This window comes from Lampris incognitus, chromosome 3, assembly GCF_029633865.1.
Source record: "Lampris incognitus isolate fLamInc1 chromosome 3, fLamInc1.hap2, whole genome shotgun sequence".
Taxonomy (NCBI): domain Eukaryota; kingdom Metazoa; phylum Chordata; class Actinopteri; order Lampriformes; family Lampridae; genus Lampris; species Lampris incognitus.
Window position 1 is genome coordinate 104,544,766 of NC_079213.1, and position 24,139 is coordinate 104,568,904.

Below are 24,139 nucleotides of genomic sequence, written 5' to 3' on the forward strand. Positions count from 1 at the left end.
CGACACATGGGTCATGATGTATCACGATACATGGGCCGCGATGTATCACGATACGTGTGTCACGATGTATCACGACACGTGGGTCACGATGTATCACGACACATGGGGCACAATGTATCACGATACATGGGGCACGATGTATCACGATACATGGGTCACGATGTATCACGACACGTGGGTCACGATGTATCACGATACATGGGTCACGATGTATCACGACACACGTGTCCCGATGTATCACGACACATGGGTCACAATGTATCACGACACATGGGTCACGATGTATCACGGTACATCACGATACGTGACGTCACGTAATGTAGCTAACATAACAGTCCTGGGCTCCTATAGATCCATACTGACCCACCCGAACCAAACCCATACGGAGGGCAGCCACTACGAGGTGAGGACGAGGTGTGCGGAGAAGGCTGCGGCTGTTGTGCCGTTGCGACCTACTCCATTGATCGCTACGCCGGAAGTCCCTCCCTAATTCACCACACATCAGTGTGGTAGTATTAAAGCAGGTGATCTTCGCAGATATCCTCAGCAATGTCCTCATCCACTGATAAGCTGAAATGCATCTCATGCACGTGATAGATCACACTTTAAAGCCTCGACATGTAATCTACGTATACCGGCACATATGGAACTGCAAACATTAACCTACAACTGAATGTTGAGGTTTAGTCTGTGAGAGTGGGCCGGTGAAACCTGGGCTGGTGAAACCTGGGCAGGTTTTTCTTCCGCATGCTGTGCCGAAGAAAACCCTGTTAGTTCCTGAACGTCCTTCTCCTCTCGTGCCTTCTCGGTGCAGACCTTGCCGCAATATGTTGCCACGCATCTCATTCGTTTCCTATGAGCAACCTACCAATTTTGCACACGCCATTTTCTTTGTGTCTGCAACATTATCTGACCGATGCAACAAACTGTGGTCTTGCACTTTTTGCATGGTGCACGATGCCCCCTCCGCGTGACTGTTACGTTTTCACAGGGATTCCCAAACTTGTTCATATCCACCGGATATTTTGTGCACAAAATAAGCAACAAATTCTCTTCGTGCGGTTGGCCAGCGCAGCTTTCCTCCGCCAGTTCTGCAGCCTTCTAATGATCACACGGAAGAGACGGGGCATGTCGACACGCAACACTTCGATCCATCACCGATCCGTCTGTGCGTGGTCGTTAAACCTGCATGGCGGACATGCTGAGTTAAAGTTAATCTGGACTTTGGAGAACTTCGGCTGACCGTCGCTCCCCCTGCGAGAGACCTTTGTGCTGCAGAACTGAGAGCAGCGGATTACACAGACTGGGTTCTGGGGGGAGGGGGGGGGGACTCCATTTTATTTGTGTAGCACAAATTACAAATTTGCCCCAGGGGGATTGACAGTGACACAACATCCTGTCCTCAGACCCTCGCGTCGGAAAAAAACAGGAAGACGCCTCAGGGAGAGAGCCGGAGGGTTCTTGGTTCGATGGTGATTTATTATTCCGAGAAGACAAACTGGAATGAAGAAACCGCGGAGGCTGACGGTAAAGCCCAACACGGCTCGCTGGTTCCGCTCATCCGCTTCCATTTACCCAAAAAAACAAAAACAAATAAAGAATGCTGGCCCTGTGTGTGTGCGTGTGTGTGTGTGTGTGTGTGTGTGTGTGTGTGTGTGTGTGTGTGTGTGTGTGTGTGTGTGTGTGTGTGTGTGTGTGTGTGTGTGTGTGTGTGTGTGTGTGTGTGTGTTTCAAGGGGAGAGGGCCCTAAAAATGACTCGAGGCCCCAACATGGCTCTGGGGACAACAGAACCACTGAACCCTCCACCCCCACCCACCCCCTCACCCGAAGTCGACTAGCTTAAATTGGGCTAAATTATTCAGTTTCGTTTATTATCATTAATTTGTCCCATTTATTTCCCCTTACACCCTCGGTGTAGGCCGGGTGGGGGGGAGGTAGAGACTCCCTCATCACTCCGGATGCAGAAATGATCGGATTCGACCAGAAGGATATGATGTCCTGTGTAAACCTCGGAAAGATCCGCTCCCCAGTCTGTAACTGACTCCAAGGACACGTTTCAGAAGGTGTGTGTGTGTGGGGGGGTGGTGGGGCTCCCGGAATATTTTGGAAAACCAAAATCTTTTAAAAAAAAAAAAGAAAAGAAAAGGTGCATGTTTTATGAAGACCCTTTTCTGTGCCCATCAAGCCAAACTATCCGGAGTAGCCCGAGAGAGGAGCCCCGGTGCACGCGCACGGGCTGCAGGGGTCCCCCCCCCCTTTTGCCATGGTTCGATACGAGACGTGACATTAACGCCGCACAGCCGAAACCCCAGAACACGCGCTCCTCCTCGGAGTGGCCCGCGTGGCGGAGCGCGGCCGGTTTGCCCGGCTTACCTCGCGCACACATACAGAAGGTGTTTTTAGGGGAGGCGCCGCCGAGGAGCAGGGAACACATCCATTACGGAGCTCCGATCCGCCCCGCAGGAGCGGGAGGCGAACACGAGGAGTCTCGGGTTAGGAGACAGGAGGAGCAGCGGACGTGCTCGCCTGACTCTTCTGAGCGGCGGCGGCTTTTTTATTCTTATCTTGCCCTGCCGCTCGAGCGGCTGCAGACATGCGCTGGAAGAGCGGAGGAAGAGCCGAGCGCTGCGCCGCGGGCGCGGAGCCACGCGGACCGGCCTCGCCGCGCGCGGACGGGGTGAGTAAAGCCTCGGCAAAACGAAGCAGAGTGCAGCTAGAGCGCGGCCAGACCCAGACCCAGACCCAAACCCATTCAGGCCAGACCCGGCCAGGCCAGGCCAGCTCAGCAGGCTGCGGGACGGCTCCGCTCAGCCCAGCCTGAGGACTCCTCGTCGTCACGGGGTTGGAAGACGTGTCGAGTTTACCCGCGCTCTGCAATTAAAGCCTCGAGTAGTTAATGAGACCTCTTCACCTTTTTGGGTTGCCCCCGGGCGGACGTTTTTGCGACCAACTTTAGTCATTTAATTGCTGTAATTAAACAAATCAATTTTCTTTCCCGCCGAGCTCGCGCTGCGCTGAGTGACGAGGGAAATTGACGTGTTCGGCGGATCGGCCGCGGCGCGCGACAGCTCTGCCGCATCTGTGAGGAACATAAAGCACACTGGATAACTGTCACTTCGGGTCAAGGCTGGATTACGGACCGGGCATGCCGGGCGAGTGCCCCGGGGCCCCGGACCAAGAGGGGCCCCCAAAAGATCAGGGGTATTGTGTTCGCGTATAGTAGGGATCCCCAATCATACCCTACAAGGGACGTTTCTTCCAACCCTGCGTCGCGATACAGGGCCCAAGCTAGTCTCTATTGACGCGGGGGCCCCAAGGAACAGTCTCTACTGATGCAGGGCCCCAAGCTACAGTCTCTACTGATGCAGGGCCCCAAAAGTCTCTATTGATGTGGGGGCCCCAAGCTACAAAGTCTCTATCGATTTGGGGGTCCCAACCTACAAAGTCTCTACTGATGCAGGGCCTCAAAAGTCTCTATTGACGTGGGGGCCCCGAGCTACAAAGTCTCTATTGCCGCGGGGGCCCCAAGCTACAAAGCTTATGACCAAATGCGTTGTTTCATTGTGTATAGCTAAACAAATGTGCTAGCTAGAATGGCCACACTGAAAAATAGTTACACAGATAGTTTTCCTAAAACTTGCCCATATTTCACTAAACTATTTGCTCTGAAACAAACACGTATTTGCCGCTGGCTGGTAAGCCGTTGTAGGTGGGAAGGAGGCTCCGCAGTATGTCGGCGACGCTGTGAGCTTCTCATGTCTGTTTGTGTTGTGATTCAAAATTGTGTTGCACTCGGTAGCCGCCATATAGCGTCGACCACCATGTTGGGTGTTTGCATTGGTTTTAGATTTAACAATGTTTAGTATTGTTTGCGTAGCCCGTCTGACGGGGTGGGGGGTGTGGTGGTGTGGGGGGGGTGGGGGTGGGGGGGGGTGGACGCCCCTGGTGGGTTAATCCGGCCGTGCTTCAAGTGCCGCCCTATGTAATGCCCTATGCCGTCTAAATGCCATTTTGGTAATCGCCGGGGTTGCCATGGTGAAAAGAGAAAGGCATGATATTTATGGGATGAAGCGGGGGGCTTTTTAAAGGCGGCCGCGTGAGCCTGGCAGAGCCCAGTCACCCCCCCGTCCAACCCTGACCTGGAGCTGAAGCTGGACCTGGAGCTGAACCTGGACCTGGAGCTGAAGCTGAACCTGGACCTGGAGCTGAAGCTGAACCTGGACCTGGAGCTGCGAGGGGGACGGAGAGCGTCTGAGCGCGTGCGTTAAAGGCAGTAGGGGCAATATGATGGTAAACACGTGTGTTTTGTCTCTTCTCAGAGGTGCGCGTGAGCTTTGACTGATTAACCAGAGGTCCGCGTGAGCTGTTTAGCCTGCATATCAAATGCAAATTGATTGATTGATTGATTGACTGATTGATGCTCGGGACTTGGGTGGGTTTGGACGTGCTGTCCCCTCTCGCAGTCTCAGTAGAACTACTTCTAGATGTCTCACCACACCCACGCGTGACGCGGGGTGAAGGAATGTGTATCCCGCGCCGCCGTGCGCGGTGGTCTGACCGCAGGTCCGCTCCCCGCAGGTCCGCTCCGCGCAGGGCGCCCCGGAGGAGGTGCTGGAGGAGGACTCGTGCTCTCGGGGCTCCTGCTCCCCGCCGCTGCTCGGCAAAACGCTGTGCGCACGCTGCAACGAGGGGATCGTGGATAAATACCTGCTGAAGGTAAGTGGCGGAGCTGCTCCTGCGGCGCTGCGGGGGAGGGCCGCCTCCCCTCAGCGCCGCAACCCGGTAGGTAACGGGAGGCGTTCGGGCTCACGTCGGGGGTGCAGACGCAGCACTTGTACCGGCGCACTTGCCCCGACTTAAACCCTCAGCACCTTTTTTTATTTGCACACTTGCAGTTCGCCCACCTCTTCCTCAGGGCTGCCACGAAGCTTCATCGCTTAGTCAACATCACTTAGTCAACCATGTGTACACTGCAGCGGATCCTGGGTGTTATTTTTTAACGACCCGACTGTAAAAACTGACCCACATATTTCACGTTGTTTACACTGTGGGAGTTAAACTAACGCACGGAAACGTAACGAATAAACGCTCCCCTGGGAACATGTGGGTCGTTGTCTGCATGACGACTGCCACCAGCTCAGCAGCTGATTATGCGGTTATAATTATTGATGTTGTAATTTGCATCATTGTTAATATACCGTGGCTGACTGAGAGAAGGGCAGGGATGGGGGGGGGGTGCGGTGGGTTTCATGCGGGTGGGTGGGGGGGGGATTTCTGTAAAAATGCTTGAACCTCCCTAAAGCTGATGGTGTTGGCGTCTCTGTCTCTGACAGAGACCAAGCTGACGCGGGTGGAGCTCTGCCGCGTTTGGACATGTGGGATTTAACGAGCAGGCTGTCTGCATTTACGGATGAGCTCAGGCACAACCACCTCGATTAACTTTCGCTAATTGTCGTATATTTCTTCTTCTTCTCCTTCTTCTTCTGTGGTTCAGGTGAACGACCTGTGCTGGCATGTGCGTTGTCTGTCCTGCAGCGTGTGCCAGGCTTCACTTGGCAGCCACACGAGTTGTTACATCAAAGAACAAGAGGTTTTCTGCAAGCTGGATTACTTCAGGTAGGCCAGGCCCGCATCCATCCATCCGTCCATCCGTCCATCCACACAGACAGTCGATGAGCTGGAAACGGAAACTTTTTGAAACAGTCATCACGCACAATACAGCACAGGCCTGCATTTATTTACATTTATAAGATCGAAAAAATATAATAATAATAATAATAATAATGCATAATTTGTAAATCACATTTTTTAAAGAAAAAAAATCCTTAAAATAAATAAAATCGAATTAAAATTTAAATCAAAAGTAAAAATAAATTCATTAAAAACAACAATTGTTGAAACACCAAAATATAAAAGAAAAACGTATTTTTTAAAAATTCATGACAAGAGGGGAAGCCACTACAAACTCCATATAAAACCAATAAAACCCTCAATAAAACGACGGAGATACAAAGACTCGAACGGATCAGATGGGACGATAAGATCCGAAATTCGTTTAGTTACATCATCGTCATCATCATCATCATCACTATCATTATCACTAGCCTACTGCTGTTGTTAATTTGTTATAGTTTCAGTGGCCATTGTTAAAATTTGTAACTGTCTTCTGTCAGCTCAGCTCGTTTTTGCGCGCGCGCGCACACACACGCATTTTTTTTTAAAATGTTGTGTTGTTGGTAAAACCGGATTGTGGTCCCCTTTGCAGAAGATACGGCACGTGGTGCGCTTGCTGCGGCCGGAACATCCACTCCACGGACTGGGTGCGGCGGGCCAAGGGCAACGTGTACCACCTGGCCTGCTTCGCCTGCTTCTCCTGCAAGAGGCAGCTGTCCACCGGGGAGGAGTTCGCCCTGGTGGAGGAGAAGGTGCTCTGCCGCGTGCACTACGACTGCATGCTGGAAAACCTCAAACGCGCCATGGAGAAAGGTGAGACACGCCGGCCCGCGGACGGGGCGCGCGCACACACCCTCTCACCGCCCTCCGCCTCTTGTCTGCGCTTCCGGCCTTGTTCTCGTGACTTTTTCATCTACCGCCGCCTGTCACACGTCCATCCATCCATCCATCCATCACGCGACCCGCGTATCCGGCTCTCGGGGTCGCTGGAGCCTATCCCAGCAGTCATTGCGCGGCAGGCGGGGAGACACCCTGGACAGGTTGCCAGGCCGTCACATCACAGGGCCGACGCCGACACACACACACACACACCTAGGGACAATGTAGTACAGCCGATTCCCCTGACCTCCATGTCTCTGGACTACCCCGGGGCTCGAACCCGGGACCTTCTTGCTTGTGAGGCGACCGCGCTAGTAGGCACCGCGCCACCGCGCCGCCCCGTCTCGTGCGTATGAATAAAATAATAAAATCGTTACTTTTCAGAACCAGAACACTTTATCCATCCCCGAGGGGGAATTGGGTCCTATTACAGACACTCGCGCTCCGGTAAAGGAAAATAAATAAAAACTAACAAGATAACAAGACAATAGAAACAAATAGAAATAAAAGATAAAATAGGAAACAGAGCTAAGAACAAACTATATAAACATATAAATACATATATATATATATATGTTTTAGCTCGGGTTAAACTGCTGCACTCAGTTTACGCACTGACGGAACCAGTCCAGAGTGCGGACACACACAGTGATGGAAGTGGGCCGGTCCTCGCCGGTACCCGGCACCAGCACTGCGCCATCTCACTCAGTGGTGCGCCGCCGCTTTTCCCTCCGCCTCTCACGACCTGCCGGTGTTCCGACGATTTATGCCGCCTGTCGGAAAACGCCACCCTGGCGCGGACCGGCACGGCTGGCTAGCCTGACCTCTCCTAAACTGCCGAGGCGCACCTCTGGATAGGCAGAACATCGACGGAACACCGGTACACTTTACTGCCCTCTCCGTGTCCGGTTCCCTGGGACACATGAAGGCCCTGAATAAACTGCATTACCCAGGGAGCAGCGGGGGAGGGGGGGCACGTGACACCCACCTGTTTGCCCCACTCTCGCCCACCTGCTGTTCTCTGTCGGCGGCTAGTCTAACGCCCCTTTTCCACTACACGGTACCGGCTCAACTGGGCTCGCCCTTTTGTCGTTTTCCATTACTGGATAGAACCGGCACTTTGGTAACTGCTGCCACTTTTCTGGTGCCACCTTTGTCGAGGTTCCAAAAAAACAAAAAAAAATAAAAACTGGAGCGGGTACCAAAATCAATGCAGACCTCTGATTGGTCAGAGAAACGTCAATCAATGCCATGGACTATCACCCATCCATCCATCCATCATCCAAACCACGTGTCCTGATCTCAGGGTCCATTTTTAAATACCGAAGCGGAGTAATCTTAAAAGTACATTTTGACACTGGGGGGAAAAAAATGGAGAGCCGAAAAACCAGCTGCACTGCGGGGGGTACTGTTACGGTAATGGAAAACGACACAGAAGCCAGTCGAGCCGAGCCGAACCGAGCTGGTACCGTGTAGTGGAGAAGGGGCATAAATAACGTTACGTCAACCTTACAATAACAAACAGCCAGGACAACTGGAGGGCAACACACAGCATGGTGACGCAGAGGTGCTTAGCTTGTGTGACGCACTAAACGTAGAGAGGAGAGGAGAAGGTATCGGAAGTTCAGTTTACTCAAAAAAATACAAAACAAAAAATAATAATAATAAAAGAAAAAATTAGGAAACCGATTACACTGGGAAGAGCAAGTAAATGAACTTAATTGTGTCAAGTTATGTGAAATGATTATTTCACATAACTTAATTTCCTAATTTTTTTTAAGTACACTTCACTTGTTATAATTTACGGTAAGGAGGAAAGGGCATCCCGGCCAGATGACGTCACTGCATCGTACTAAAGCTCAAGCCGGTGTTCATAGACTAACGCTGCTTACTGTACTAACTGAAATGGCTGTGCCCTTGATTAAAGAAACCTTTACTGTGAACATCAGCAATATCTCCCACTATCTTTTAGTCACTGTATAAATTCAGAACCTCATAATGATTCGCCGATACAGGCCTAGGCAAAACGTCACTGGTTCGATTCCTGCCAGTGACCTTTGTTGCATGTCACACCCCTCCCTCTCCCTCCATCGTTTCCTGTCTACATCTCTACTGCCACTGTCTAAAAGGTAGAAAATAACCTTAAATAAAGGTGAATAAGGGGACTACTGGCCCTTATGCTTTTTCCCCACTGGAAGCACCGCGGAGACACCTAGTCATCATAGGGTTTGTCTTTATTTTTACTCAGTTCCAGGAAATGAAACAACTTGTAGGGTGGGGGCATTTCACTATGTATATTTTTGAAATTGAAAATGGTCTTGGAAGGAAAATCAGAAATATGCAATAATTTCAAGATTTTGAAAACCATTCAACCAGACGAGTCCAAAGTTATGACTGGTACTGTACATCCTTCTATTCCCACACACACATATATATATATATAACTTTATTAAAAGAAACACCCAACGGTAGGGAAAGTGCTCAACAAATGAGCAAAATAATCCAGTGAGTCAAGTAAATTCTATGAGACAGTACAAGCCTGTTTCATGCCATATGAAACAGGCTTGTACTGTCTCATTAAGAATTTACTTGACTCACTGGATTATATATATATATATATATATATATATATATATATATATATATATATATATATATATATATATATATACACTACCGTTCAAAAGTTTGGGATCACCCAAACAATTTCGTGTTTTCCATGAAAAGTCACACTTATTCACCACCATATGTTGTGAAATGAATAGAAAATAGAGTCAAGACATTGACAAGGTTAGAAATAATGATTTGTATTTGAAATAAGATTTTTTTACATCAAACTTTGCTTTCGTCAAAGAATCCTCCATTTGCAGCAATTACAGCATTGCAGACCTTTGGCATTCTAGCTGTTAATTTGTTGAGGTAATCTGGAGAAATTGCACCCCACGCTACCAGAAGCAGCTCCCACAAGTTGGATTGGTTGGATGGGCACTTCTTTGAGCAGATTGAGTTTCTGGAGCATCACATTTGTGGGGTCAATTAAACGCTCAAAATGGCCAGAAAAAGAGAACTTTCATCTGAAACTCGACAGTCTATTCTTGTTCTTAGAAATGAAGGCTATTCCATGCGAGAAATTGCTAAGAAATTGAAGATTTCCTACACCGGTGTGTACTACTCCCTTCAGAGGACAGCACAAACAGGCTCTAACAGGTACTATTTAATGAAGATGCCAGTTGGGGACCTGTGAGGCGTCTGTTTCTCAAACTAGAGACTCTAATGTACTTATCTTCTTGCTCAGTTGTGCAACGCGGCCTCCCACTTCTTTTTCTACTCTGGTTAGAGCCTGTTTGTGCTGTCCTCTGAAGGGAGTAGTACACACCGGTGTAGGAAATCTTCAACTTCTTAGCAATTTCTCGCATGGAATAGCCTTCATTTCTAAGAACAAGAATAGACTGTCGAGTTTCAGATGAAAGTTCTCTTTTTCTGGCCATTTTGAGCGTTTAATTGACCCCACAAATGTGATGCTCCAGAAACTCAATCTGCTCAAAGAAGTGCCCATCCAACCAATCCAACTTGTGGGAGCTGCTTCTGGAAGCGTGGGGTGCAATTTCTCCAGATTACCTCAACAAATTAACAGCTAGAATGCCAAAGGTCTGCAATGCTGTAATTGCTGCAAATGGAGGATTCTTTGACGAAAGCAAAGTTTGATGTAAAAAAAATCTTATTTCAAATACAAATCATTATTTCTAACCTTGTCAATGTCTTGACTCTATTTTCTATTCATTTCACAACATATGGTGGTGAATAAGTGTGACTTTTCATGGAAAACACAAAATTGTTTGGGTGATCCCAAACTTTTGAACGGTAGTGTATATATATATATATATATGTGTGTGTGTGTGTGTAGTGTAGTGTTAGCTAGTAGCACATGATGCCCCTTTGCAGCTTTTTTTTCTCGTGCCCAAATTTGCACTATTTTAATCAGCGATAATCAAGGTGGATTGAAGCTAATCCAAAATCAGCCCACGGAAATACACAAAATAATGCAAAATGGCATTAATTCGTTAGCTGCGCAGGCTAGAGTGGAATCGTGTGTCACATAATTCAGGGGTTAAACGTGACTGGATCGTAACCAGGAGTTAACACACATCTGACAGCGAACTGAGAGTCAGCAATTAAATGACCAAATAATGTTTTGCAGCACGTGAGGTCAGCAAGGTGCAAGGGATTTCTTGTGTCATGTGTTTTTGTTGTGTAGCTACCTGCAGTGGCTTCTGTGCACGGTGCAGTATTTTCTTTATCTTCTATTTAACAATTTAAGGACGTACAAAAAGTCACTATAGTAAACATTTCAAAGACGTGTTAGGAAGAGAGTGCCAGATAAGAAGACAGATGGGGCTCTGGTAGATTCTGACATTTCGTTGATAATGTAGAAACTATAACACCCCTCATATTAATGCATAGTATCAGTGTTTGAATAGGTTTTGCACAGGGGCTTTGCTTTTTCCACAAAGGGTCCGTCTGCCTCTCTCTCTCTCTCTCTCTCTCTCTCTCTCTCTCTCTATATAGATGTATATATACACACATGTATATATACATATATACATATATATACACACATACACACACACACATATATATAGGTGGCTGTCTTTTGTTTTTAGACGTCTTCATAAAAAAATAAGTATGTTTAAGAAAGAAAAATATAGACCCGTAAGGATGCATTGTCATAAAAGTACCTTACCTTGGTTTCAGGGAGCAGTGTAAACGTGGAGGGAGCGCTGCCCACCGAGCAGGAGATCAACCAGCCCAAACCCTCCAAGAGAGCCCGGACCAGTTTCACCGCGGACCAGCTGCAGGTCGCTGCTTTAACGCAGTCACATTAAATATTGTCACGTGCATGGATAACTGGACACGCTGGCCGCTGGCTCGCGGGTCTAATCCTTTAGTCGAGCGGTTAGCGATGTCTCCTGCGGTGCGGGCGATACGGGTTCGCTTCCCGGCCGCGGCAGTTCCTGTGGTTGCGTTGTCCCCCCAATTCGCTACAATATTGTCACGACCACGGAGACTCGCTAGCCCTTGGCTAACGGGTCGGGCCCTTAACGTTGTCGCCCGTGGTGCGGGAGATCCGGGTTCGCGTCCCGGCTGCGGTGGTTCCCGGGCTGCCCCCCCCCCCCCCCGAATTCGCTACATTGGTGTCAGAAGTGGGATGGTGAGCTCCCTCACGCCTCTGGGCGCACGCGCTTCCGACGGTCTCACCATCCCACTTCTGACACCAATGTAGCGAATTCGGGGGGGGGGGGCAGTCCGAGAACCGCCGCAGCTGGGACGCGAACCCGGATCTCCCGCACCACGGGCGACATCGCTAACCAGTCGACTAAAGGGTCCGGAGTCTATTTATCCGTGCACGTTACACTATGAAACTTACAGATGCTAACGAATGAGATTTAGAACATCAATATAGCAGCAAATACAAACAAAACAACAACTATTTGCTACGTAACTAGATAGTGGAGTGATGGCATGTGTTGTCTGTTCTTTCCGGAAGTCGGTCCGGCCACGCGTTAGTGCACGTGAGGGTGGCTGGCGTTAGCAGGATAGCTAGGAAGCTAATATTTACGTTACATGGATTTAAGTCACTCGGCAGATTGAAGCAATGGCTCCTTACTAAGCCGAATACGTTGCTAATGTTAACGAAAAATAACTAAATCAATATTCCGCGTGTGTACTGTAAAAATATGTATAGAAATCAATATTCCAACCGAACCGACCGAAACAATAGCCAAGAACGCGGAGGGCGCGCGCGCGAGGGGGCGGGGTGTTTTGTTTTGGTGTGAGACGCTTTTGAATAGCACCGCCACCTTTTTCATGCACCACATGAAACACCACAGTGTCCGTTATATATCTGAGAGCTACGAGACTGTTTAAGCAACTTAGTCCATGGGCCAGAGCCCAAAATTTCCTATTTCGGTACACTCAAGGTGGCAAAACTTACTTATAATTTTTGAAAGGATCCATGTCTGTAGATGATATTTTGGTATGACAACCATTCCTGAGTGGCAGCTGTATCACAGTTATCAGCTCATGAAGTTAACCACCCCCTAAAGTAAATTGCATTTTAGACGCTGGTGCATATCCTGGTTTAGCCTCATGGTCAGGACATTTTTCAATGTTCTATAATATTGTCTTTGGTATCATTTTAAAGGGGACCTTCTTAGCTTTCATTCAAGCCCTGTTGTGGATATTTCTCACAAATATAGGGGTCACTTGAGCTCTTCAACCCGTCAATAACACACATCTTTCTGCAATGTTCGCCTAAACTATATGCTTTCTTTTAGCCCTGTGGCATCTAGGAATATCAGGGACACAAAACACAAAAACTGGAATACTCACAGGACTGTAAAGACTCAGGAAATGTATAATATACCCATACTATTTCATTGTGTGAGGTGATTGTGAACCTTAAATTAGAAGGGCATTATTACTAAGAAACTAACTAGACCAAAGCCAGTTAGTCCATGGGTCAGACCAGATATCGATATCACCCAAGGTGACACAACTTCACTGGTGCCATTTTATTTGGTACACTAACAGAAGTAAAATAATACATGATAACCTTTCCAAATGAGCAGCTATTTCCATTTTCTTTCAGGAAACCTGTTTCTGTGCCTCTCACGATTGTGTATTTGCCCAGATTTTTACAAATATAGCATTTCAACACCCCTGGTACTGATTAGCCTGGCTTAAACTCTGGGACAGTTCTTAGTTGGCCAACAACCAAGGATAACCAGTACTGTGTACTTCCATTCATTGTGCTAAGCTAGGCTAACGTGCAGCCAGATAGCTTTCTACTAAACACATATAGAGGAAACTGGTATCTATCTTCTTGTCTCACTCTGGAGAAGATTGTAAGCTAATTTCCCATAATGTTAGCATGTTCTTTTAATGTATATGTTAATATGATTAGTTAAAGTGGCTACGAGGAACTTTCATCTTGTGTTGATTTTAGCGGCCTCATGTGGACAAAATACAGCTGTTGCATAGCAACTAGGTAATGTATCTATTTGTGGCTATGTAAGATAAATAATGGTAATATGACGCTGGTGAAGCAAAGTAAACTTTGTTTTAGTAGTGTTCATACACCTAAGTTACATGTATTTGTTTGTATGTGGCAGGTGAAAACTGACTGAATATGGCCACTGGTGAACAAGCAAGTTTTTACCCAATACCAAAGCGCCCACGGGGGGAGTGCATTATCCACTTTTCTGATGATATTGATAAGCTGGTTTCACTACAAAGTGTCGACTCATGGAGAACTCTGCTCAGGGCAGCTCAGATACGAAATCATGCACCAGTTTTGAAACTGGCAAAAGACATTCCTGAGGGACAGATTCCAGCAATCTACTACCACAGAAAGTGTCGCAGTATCTTCACTATGAAGCAAATTCTTGATGGCCTCCTTGCAAAAGAAAAGAAAAGTTGTGTCTCTGCTGAAGAGAAACAATCTAAGAGAGTAGCTCGACATGCTCCAAGTACATCTAGGACTTATGATGCAGAGTGCATATTTTGTCAGAAAAACAGCAAATATTCCAAGAGACAGAATACGAGAGAAGTACTGGTGCAGTGTCGAGAACTGCGAGCTGATGCAAAGATCAGGAGTGCAGCCACAAAGAAAAGGGACAGCAGAATCCTTGCCATTGTGAGTAGAGACCTTGTAGCAGCTGAAGGGCACTACCACAGGTCATGCTATAGACTTTACACCAAAGAAGAGGTTTCCAAAGGAGAGGTTGCCAGCAATGAAGATGATAATGCTGCAGCCCAGTATGAAGCTGCTGTGAATAAGGCATACAATGAGCTGTTCGTCTTCATCAGGATGGAGCTTTTTGGCAATCCTCAAGTGATGACAATGACTGATCTCTCTTCTAGACTGGTAGCTTCAATGAACTCCCAAGGCATTGCCCAAGTCAAGGAATCAACCAAGAAGCACATAAGGCGAAACCTGGAGAGTGAGTTTGCTGGAGCCTTGCAGATATTCCCTGATGAGAAAGGAAAATTCCTCCTCTATCCCGATAACTTGTCCATGAGGGAACTTGCCAAAGAAAATCAGTCTCTCAAAAGGGAGCTGCAGACCCTGAAAAGTGTCAGTGCACAAGATGTTATAGCCAAAGCAGCCATCAAATTGAGAGCAGACATTAAAAGTCAAGATGTTCCTCAAACCTGGCTGCCTGAAGTCAAACCAGAAGCAGAATGTCTTACCATTCCAGAGTCGCTCATTATCTTCCTGTACTCTCTACTCACAGGCTCAAATGATCCTGATCATGCATCCCAGAGAGTGCAGTGCCTTCTGCAGTCATTTGGCCATGACATAGTATATGCAGTGACATGTGGAAATACCAAGCCTTCCAAGCACATTGTTCTGCCATTCAGTGTCAAATCGTTGACAGGAAATGTAGAGTTGATAAACATCCTCAACCGACTTGGTCACAGTGTGTCCTATTCACAGATGGAAGAGATCAACACTGCCCTGTGTCTCCAGAAAGTCTCATCATCAGGGAGTGGCATTGCCCTTCCAGCTAACATCCATCCTGGCATATTCACAACTTTAGCCTGGGACAATATCGACCGTCTTGAAGAAACTGTCAGTGGTGAGGGAACATCTCACAGAGTCAATGGGATTGCTGTGCAAGCAAAGCCAGTCAACCCACTTCCTGTCCAACCCATGCCCACTGTTCCCAAAACAAAGAAGAGAAGCATTGATGGACCCCCACCAATGTTACCAACTTACAATGCTGGACAACGGGTAGGGCCACCACAAAGCAAAAAGTCAGATGCCGCTCCTGCAGCCAATACTAAGCTTGCCAGAGAGAAAAACCTTCTTTGGGTCCTAGCACACATGTCACAACAAGAAGAACAGTCAGTCAGCAGCTGGACAGGCTTCAACATCCTGACTCGAGGAGAGATGACGGTCATCCCCGACAATATAGGCTATCTGCCTACCATCAATGCTCCAGCGACACAAATGTCTACTGTCAACGAGGTGCTTAACCAGTCACTGAGCATCATGCAGTGCTTAGGCCTGAGGAAGATTGTCTGTGTCTTTGACCAAGCCCTGTATGCGAAGGCTGTCGAGATCACATGGAAACACCATGACAAGTTCCATGATATCATCGTTAGGCTTGGGGTATTCCACACCATCTGCACACTGCTGGCAATAATAGGAAAGCGTTTCCAAGATGCTGGACTCAAAGACCTCTGCATTGAGTCTGGCATGATTGCAGAAGGCTCCATTGCTGGTGTTATGGATGGCCGCAAGTACAACAGGGCAGTGTGACTACACAAGCTCCTGTATGAGGCTCTCATGTGACTGACCTTGAATGGTTTCCTGTCCTGGTTGGAAGAAACTCACAGGAATGACATGGTTCACCTGAATGAGACACTGAAGACCATTGACAGCCTTGGGAAAGAAGTCTCACAACATGCTTTGAAGGAGGTCCTCGAGAACAGCTCTTGTACACGCATCATGGATCTATTTGAAGTCTACCATGAGTTCCTTAGAGGTGGAAACGGCAGCCTCTCGAACTTCTGGATGTCCTATTTGGACATGGTTGAAATCTTGTTGGGGCTCATCCGAGCATCCAGAGAGGGAGACTGGATGCTACACTTGGCTAGCATTCGAGCAATGATCCCATGGTGCTTTGCTTATGACAGGATGAATTATGCACGCTACCTCCCCTACTACTACGCCCAGATGTCTGAGCTGCTCATCACACACCCAGATGTGTACACAGAATTCATGGAAGGAGGCTTCTCAGTCCAACTGGGCTCCACCAATCCCTTTGGCCGAATCCCTGTTGACCAAGCTATAGAAGAAACGGTGAACAAAGACACCCAAACAGCTGGAGGGACAAAGGGATTCAGCTTGAAGCCAGGAGCTGTGACCAAATATTATCTCACAGCTGAGTATAGAAGCATGTACCTCAGACAGCTGAGAGACCTGACAGGTCAAGGCAGGTGCAAATGGTCTCATCCAGATCTACAGAGTCCAAGGATCAAGGGAGATGAAGCAGATGTCCAGTCTCTCATGGACCTTATGGAGAATAACTGGCTCAATCCTATGTCCCCTGATGAGATTGATTTGGTTAGCCTCTCCACTGGCAACATGGCTCCAACTGATGTGACCATAGATCTCTTGAGAGCTCTTGAGAAAGGAGAAGAGGCCTACCAATCATTCCAGCAAACAAGGTTAGATGCAGACCCATCACCTGTGAAATTCCACGACAAGATGACCAAGCAATGTCTGAAAACATTCTCCAATGTCAGCACAAAACAAGCTCATGGAAAGAAAGCACAGGATGTGGTTCTGAAGGCAGATAGAAACCTTTTCAGTCACATGATCCTGGTGGCTGAAAGCAGGAAGGTGAATCTGAAGGATGTCCTTGCCTACCCATTGGGCCCACTACCATGGGCACTGGCAAATGCTGATGGGTCCTTACGAAAAACAAACAAGGCTGCACTTGCCAGAGAGCTTGAAAAGAATGTATCTCCTGCAGAAGACATCCCAATCCCATCTACTTCCATCATTGATGGGATGAGCCTGGTCCAAAAAATGAATGGCAACAACAAAACCTTTGCACAGGTGGCAGAGTCAGCCTTGACCCAGGTCCTCCATGAGGGAGCACAGAGTGGGAGGATTGATGTTGTTTTTGATGTCTATCACCAGACTTCGATCAAAGATGCTGAACGACTGAACCGGGGTGGAGACATCACTCTCCAGTACAAGAATCTTGCAGGGGGACACCACGTCCAGCAGTGGAGAACATTTCTGTGCAGTCCCTCCAACAAGACCAGTCTCATCAAGTTTCTGGTGGAAGAGTGGAAACTCCCACGATACAGAGCTATGCTGCATGGCAAGGTGTTGTACATGACCTGTGAGGAAACCTGCTACAAGTTGACAGAAGATGGGTGTGAGGAAGCAGCAGAACTGCACTCCACACATGAAGAAGCTGACACCCGTCTGCTCCTGCATGCATTGCATGCAGCAAATGCGGGCTCAAAGTCAGTTATCATCACAGCTGAGGACACTGATGTCATGGTGCTTTGTCTTGGCTTCCAGAAGGACATCACCTGTCCCATCTACCAGAAGTGTGGGACTCAGAACCGCACACGGTTTGTCGACATCACCAAACTGGCAAGTTCACTTGGAGACAGCATCTGTGACAGCCTAATTGGCTTACATGCCTTCACAGGCTGCGACACTGTCAGTGCATTCGCTGGTCGAGGGAAGCTGAATGCCCTGAAGATAGTGAGAAAGCACACTTCCTGCCAAGAGACTTTTAGTCAACTGGGACAGACATGGAATGTGAGTGATGAGCTGTTCCAGAAAATTGAGCAGTTCACCTGTCGGATGTATGTTGCTAATAGCAGCACTGCTGAGGTGAACAAACTGTGTTACCAGCTCTTCTGCACCAAAAGGGGAGAGGTTGAGTCCAGCCAGCTGCCACCATGTAGAGACTGTCTCTTTATGCATGTTCAACGAGCCAACTATCAGGCAGCAATATGGAAGTGCTGTCTGCAGGCTAACCCTGTGGTGCCAAGCCCTACTGAGTATGGATGGACAGACGATGAAGGCAAGCTGGCCATTTACTGGATGCGCTCCCCACCTGCACCAGATGTGGTCTTGGAAATGCTAACATGCAAGTGTGTGCATTCATGCAAAATGCCAAGCTGCATGTGCCTGTCAAATGGACTTCCATGCACAGACATGTGCAGGTTACAGACCTGCAGTAACCAAAAACAGCAGGATGGTCCAGAACTGGACTTTGAACTTGGGGAGTCAGATGATGAGAGAAACGAGCAGTTTGATGAATGACAGTGTGATGATTCTGATGGTATTACTGTGGTAGTAGTCTATTGATGCACAGGATGTTGATTCTGGACTTGGTTACCCAGAGCTTGATAACAATAATGTAACCATATTCACATATACCCATTACCCTACCCATTACCATTACATATACCCACTAATGATATGGGATTACATGTATCATTGACTAAGTATATGTAAATGTCAATGTTGTTTAAAATATTAAAATAGTTCATTACCTCACTATGGTATTCCTTTTTATCATGTATTTTGATTGTGTATTTAAACAAATGTATAGAGACCAGTTTGTGACCTAACTGGCTTTGGTCTAGTTCTCATTTAAGGCTCACAATCACCTCACACAATGAAATAGTATGGGTATATTATACATTTCCTTAATCTTTACAGTCCTGTGAATATTCCAGTTTTTGTGTTTTGTGTCCCTGATATTCCTAGATGCCACAGGGCTAAAAGAAAGTATATAGTTTAGGCGAACATTGCAGAAAGATGTGCATTATTGACGGGTTGAAGAGCTCAAGTGACCTCTATATTTGTGAGAAATATCCACAACAGGGCTTGAATGAAAGCTAAGAAGGTCCCCTTTAAAATGATACCAAAGACAATATTATAGAACATTGAAAAATGTCCTGACCATGAGGCTAAACCAGGATATGCACCAGCGTCTAAAATGCAATTTAGTTTAGCGGGTGGTTAACTTCATGAGCTGATAACTGTGATACAGCTGCCACTCAGGAATGGTTATCATACCAAAATATCATCTACAGACATGGATCCTTTCAAAAATTATAAGTAAGTTTTGCCACCTTGAGTGTACCAAAATATCGTCTGGCCCGTGGACTAACTCACGTTGCTAGAGAAGTCTCAGTATTGTCACTCCAGACACACGTTGGTTTCGGCCATTCTGACAGTCTTCACATAACAGATGTGATGCCAGCCAAACCGCAACACACGGTGTCCAAATTCCCCAGCGGTTCTTCCTTCGTTCATATCAATCATGTGAGTGGTGTCGAGCACTCTTCTGGGTTTCTGCCTTCATTCGTCTGAGCCATGTGTGTGTGTGTGTGTGTGTGTGTGTGTGTCCAGGTGATGCAGGCCCAGTTTGCCCAGGACAACAACCCAGATGCCCAGACGCTGCAGAAACTGGCAGAGCAGACGGGCCTCAGCAGGAGAGTCATACAGGTGAGAGGAGAGAGAGACAGAGAGAGAGAGAGAGAGAGAGAGAGAGAGAGAGAGAGAGAGAGAGAGAGAGAGAGAGAGAGAGAGAGACCCAGTCCACTGGAACATCTGTTAGCTCTAGATAAATAGCAAGGTACCAATGCACTTCATCAAACTTTTGCAAAAAATATTCCCAACTATCTCTTAATAGTATTAATATGGACCTCCATTCTGTTAATATATGATGCCAGGCATGATGGAAAATGGCTGGTGATGGGTTTTATATTTTAAGATAGTTCTTGGTATATGTATCTAGTCTTATCTCAGATATTTCTATCTTATCTTTCTCAGATCTAGCTATCCAAAATTGATAACTTGATCGATCTATTTATTTATGTTAGATATATCTTCCTATTTATCGTAGAGCTCTCTATGTAAGATCAACCCAACATAATGTACTGTGCTAGCATAAGGAATCTGCAGCATGAGTTCCCCGGTCAGCATCTTTCACTGAGCCACCAGCAGCTCGTCAGGGTGACGTGCCGACGCGTCACTGTGGGAAACTTTTCTCATCAACATTTTATTGAGTTAGGCTGGCAACACCTGAAGCGTGGAGTCCTGCATCCTAGAGCTAGCTCCATTGATACCCGAAAACTACCACCAGCGACGATACTACTGCTATAGACCTATTCATAAGTTATATGAGAGAGTGTCTATGCGTGCGTGTCGGGGGGGGTAATATATATACCCTGGTTAGGGTGAGGGCTAGCTGCATGTGTTATCGCTGCATGTGCCGATGGGTGGTGCTGGGGTGGGACACAGAGCCGGGGCAGTGGACCTGGTCCTGTACATCCGGGCTATTCAGCTTTGTGGGGCCACATTACAAAAACACACAGGGGAGGTGGGCCAGCCAGTGTACCCCTCCTCTGTATACATGTGTATTCACCAAGGCTTGCCCCCCCCTTTCTTTTTAATGAAGTTACTGTGCATCCATCTACACAAACTAACTTTCAAATATCTGTGTGACTCACTCACGTCTGCATGGACATAGCCCGAATTACAGGAGAGAAATGAAGGAAGCTGGCCAAGTCAAGTATTTCTGGTCAAGCTCACCAAACAGCAGCCATGGAAAAATAGGAGACATTGGGGCGTCCAGGTACCGTAGTGGTCTATTCCGTTGCCTACCAACACGAGGATCGGTGGTTCGAATCCCCGTGTTACCTCCGGCTTGGTCGGGCGTCCCTACAGACACAACTGCCCGTGTCTGCAGGTGGGAAGCCGGATGTGGGTATGTGTCCTGATCGCTGCACTAGCGCCTCCTCTGGTCGGTCGGGGCGCCTGTTCTTGGGGGGGGGGTGAACTGGGAGGAATAGTGTGATCCTCCCACGCGCTACGTCCCCCTGGTGAAACTTCCCCTGTCAGGTGAAAAGAAGCGGCTGGCGACTCCACATGTATGGGAGGAGGCATTGTGGTAGTCTGCAGCCCTCCCCGGATCGGCAGAGGGGGTGGAGCAGTGACTGGGATGGCTCGGAAGGGTGGGGTAATTGGCTGGCTACAATTGTGGAGAAAAAAAAAGGGGGGGGGGGACAGGAGACATTAAACTGGTTCAACTTTGCATCGTGAGCTAGCTGGATAGCGAGACATAAACACCGTGTGAGCGTGTGAATGGCATTTACTGCGGCTCGCACAGTGGGTGGGCTTTTAAATCTCCCGTCGGCGAAGAGCACTTAAGCTAGCAAATAAAAATGCCACAAAAAAAAACCAAAAACAAAAACAAACCACTGCTACTATTTGCTGCCAGTGATTTACTGTGCTAACCAATTACGCATCTGGAAAGACAAATACACCATGCATTTCACATGTTGAGTGTTTAGGATTATTATCAACAAATACCTGTTAGTTTATCATTTATATTATTAATTAGCAACAGTCAGCGCGGTCACCTCACAGCAAGAAGGTCGTGGGTTCGGTCCCCAGGATAGTCCAAGCATGGGGGGGTCGTCGCAGGTCGTCCTCTGTGTGGAGTTTGCATGTTCTCCCCGTGTCCTCTGGGTGCTCCGGTTTCCTCCCACAGTCCAAGACGTGTAGGTCAGGTGAATCGGCCATATTAGTTGTCCCTAGGTGTGAGAGTGTGTGTGGGCCCTGTGTGATGTCTCCCGCCTGCAGCCCAGTGACTGCTGGGATAGGCTCCAGCATCCCCGCGACCCTGAGAGCAGGATAAGCGGTTCGGGTAATGGATGGATGGATTAGCAACAGTCTGGCAGGCTATTAGAAAAAAAAGGGGGGGGGGCAGTATACATAGTCCTGCTCCATTTGCACGAAATGTAAGACATTTCTGTTTTGAAGACAAACGCACATCCATTTTATCTATTGTCTAGTCCAGTGGTTCTCAATCAAGTCCTCAGGTAATGATGGCTTTCTCCTCTGCCTTCTCTTCTGCGGTTAATTACATTTACCTGTTGTTCCAGTTATTCCAGCCTCCTACCGGGGGGCTTTACACCTGGAACAGCAGATGAATGTAGCGAACCACATGAGGACTTGATTGAGAACCACTGGTGCTGGCTGGTCAGTCTGCCAAGACGCCTGACATGTACTTGTGACAACACGGGGTCAAAGGTGAACTCTAATTGACTCGTTCCCTTTCTTTCTCCCTTACCGCCTTTCTGAACTGCATGACAAAGCAGAAAGACACTGATCATTTAGTGTGCACTTAAAGTCGGCCAGTCTGTAAACATACTGTTCAATCAGAAGGACTCCCAAGTTTAGGGATTTTTTTTTCTTTTCGTCTTTTTAACTTTCATCTGAGACCCCCTTCAGTGTTTCATTGGCTGAGCAAATGTCATTGCTCACAAGACACTGAAACCCACTCACAACCAATTCTACACGTTCTTTTACTTGCACAACTGTGCATATTTGTCAAACGAAGGTATTTTTATGTTTTCAAAATTAGCATTTGAATGAAGGTAATTTTTGTTTAGAAAGAATAAATTGTTACTGTGTCTATTACTTATCTCATCACTACCACTACTGCTACCACCACAACTATTACCACTACTACTACTACCACAACTATTACCACTACTACTACTACTACCACCACAACTATTACCACTACTACTACTACTACCACAACTATTACCACCACTACTACTACCACAACTATTATCACTACTACTACTACTATTACTACTACCACCACAACTATTACCACTACTACTACTACTACCACAACTATTACCACTACTACTACTACCACAACTATTACCACTACTACTACTTCTAACAGCAGTAATCTCACTCCACCTCCCAAGCAGCTGGGTTTCACCTGAAGCCTGTGTTACGACTGCAAAGTCCTCTCGGCTTGAACTGTGATTCAGGGCCACACAGCTAAGCCTGCCTTTCCCCTGTTATCCAGGTTTGGTTTCAGAACTGCAGGGCACGTCACAAGAAACACGTGAGTCCCAGTCACACCTCCAGCACCTCCATGGGCCCCATGCAGCCCGGCGGACTCCCCCAGCCCACCCCGACCCCCGAGGAGCTGCAGTACACAGCGTACGGCGGGCAGGACGGCTCCATGGTCTCCACACTACACTCGTTCATAGACGGTAAGACAACTGCTGGATCACAAAACGACCGAACTGAACATTTTGAATAACGGTTTGATCAAACGCACGCCCCAGTCATGCTTTATAACGAGCAGCTGTGAACACTGATTAATAAGTGAGTAACGGGACACGTCTTAAGATGCACCTTTTAACATTAACAGAGCTTAAAAAATATCAAACATTATGATTTTTCGGATACAGCATTAGGCACAAAGATATAAATGGTTTAGATTTGGGCAGCAGCGTCACTAGTCGGTGCCGGGCCCCAGTGCAGGATGGTCAAAGCGGGGCGCTGCCTGCCCATCGCGATCACACGTAACATAACGCCACGTCCGCAGCAACTGACAGAAGGGAAATGACGCAGCTTTAAACGACCAGCAACGGCGAAACGCTCTGCGCAAGTTACACGACGACAAGTGGCCTCACTTCTGAAGACGGACTTTACCCAAACCGCGAACTTAAGAGAACACAACAGCGCCGCCGCCATTAGCTTCTTCGCGACTGACTTCTTCTTCTTCTAGCTTCTTCGCGACTGACTTCTTCTTTTAGCTTCTTCGCGACTGACTTCTTCTTTTAGCTTCTTCGTGACTGACTTCTTCTTCTAGCTTTTTCGCGACTGACTACTTCTTCTTTTAGCTTCTTCGCGACTGACTTCTTCTTCTTCTGGCTTCTTCGCGACTGACTTCTTCTTTTAGCTTCCTCGCGACTGACTTCTTTTTCTTCTAGCTTCTTCGCGACTGACTTCTTCTTCTACTAGCTTCATGACTGACTTCCTCTTCGACATGTCAAAACAATCTCGTCAGTCAGTCATCATATTACAAGGCCTACACTGCCATCTACTGGTGAAAACTACCATTAAATTAAGTGAATTCAAGCGTAAATCAGAAACAAATAAGAACGTTTAAAGTTAGTTCTAGTCCCCAAAACGTCCAGGGTGCCACACAC

The 24,139-nt window shown here is 47.4% G+C and overlaps 1 protein-coding gene across 1 annotated transcript in view; it reads left to right on the plus strand.

Annotated features, from left to right (window-relative positions):
- The first annotated feature begins 2,594 nt into the window (after window positions 1-2,594).
- LOC130109944 (LIM/homeobox protein Lhx8) overlaps window positions 2,595-24,139 on the plus strand; it is a 23,116-nt gene continuing 1,571 nt past the window's right edge. Inside the window, exons 1-8 of the mRNA XM_056276909.1 lie at window positions 2,595-2,678; window positions 4,111-4,260; window positions 4,565-4,717; window positions 5,496-5,617; window positions 6,267-6,487; window positions 11,306-11,409; window positions 19,518-19,613; window positions 23,005-23,194. Of these exons, the coding sequence (XP_056132884.1) occupies window positions 2,595-2,678; window positions 4,111-4,260; window positions 4,565-4,717; window positions 5,496-5,617; window positions 6,267-6,487; window positions 11,306-11,409; window positions 19,518-19,613; window positions 23,005-23,194 (1,120 nt within the window). The remainder of the gene's footprint in view (window positions 2,679-4,110; window positions 4,261-4,564; window positions 4,718-5,495; window positions 5,618-6,266; window positions 6,488-11,305; window positions 11,410-19,517; window positions 19,614-23,004; window positions 23,195-24,139) is intronic.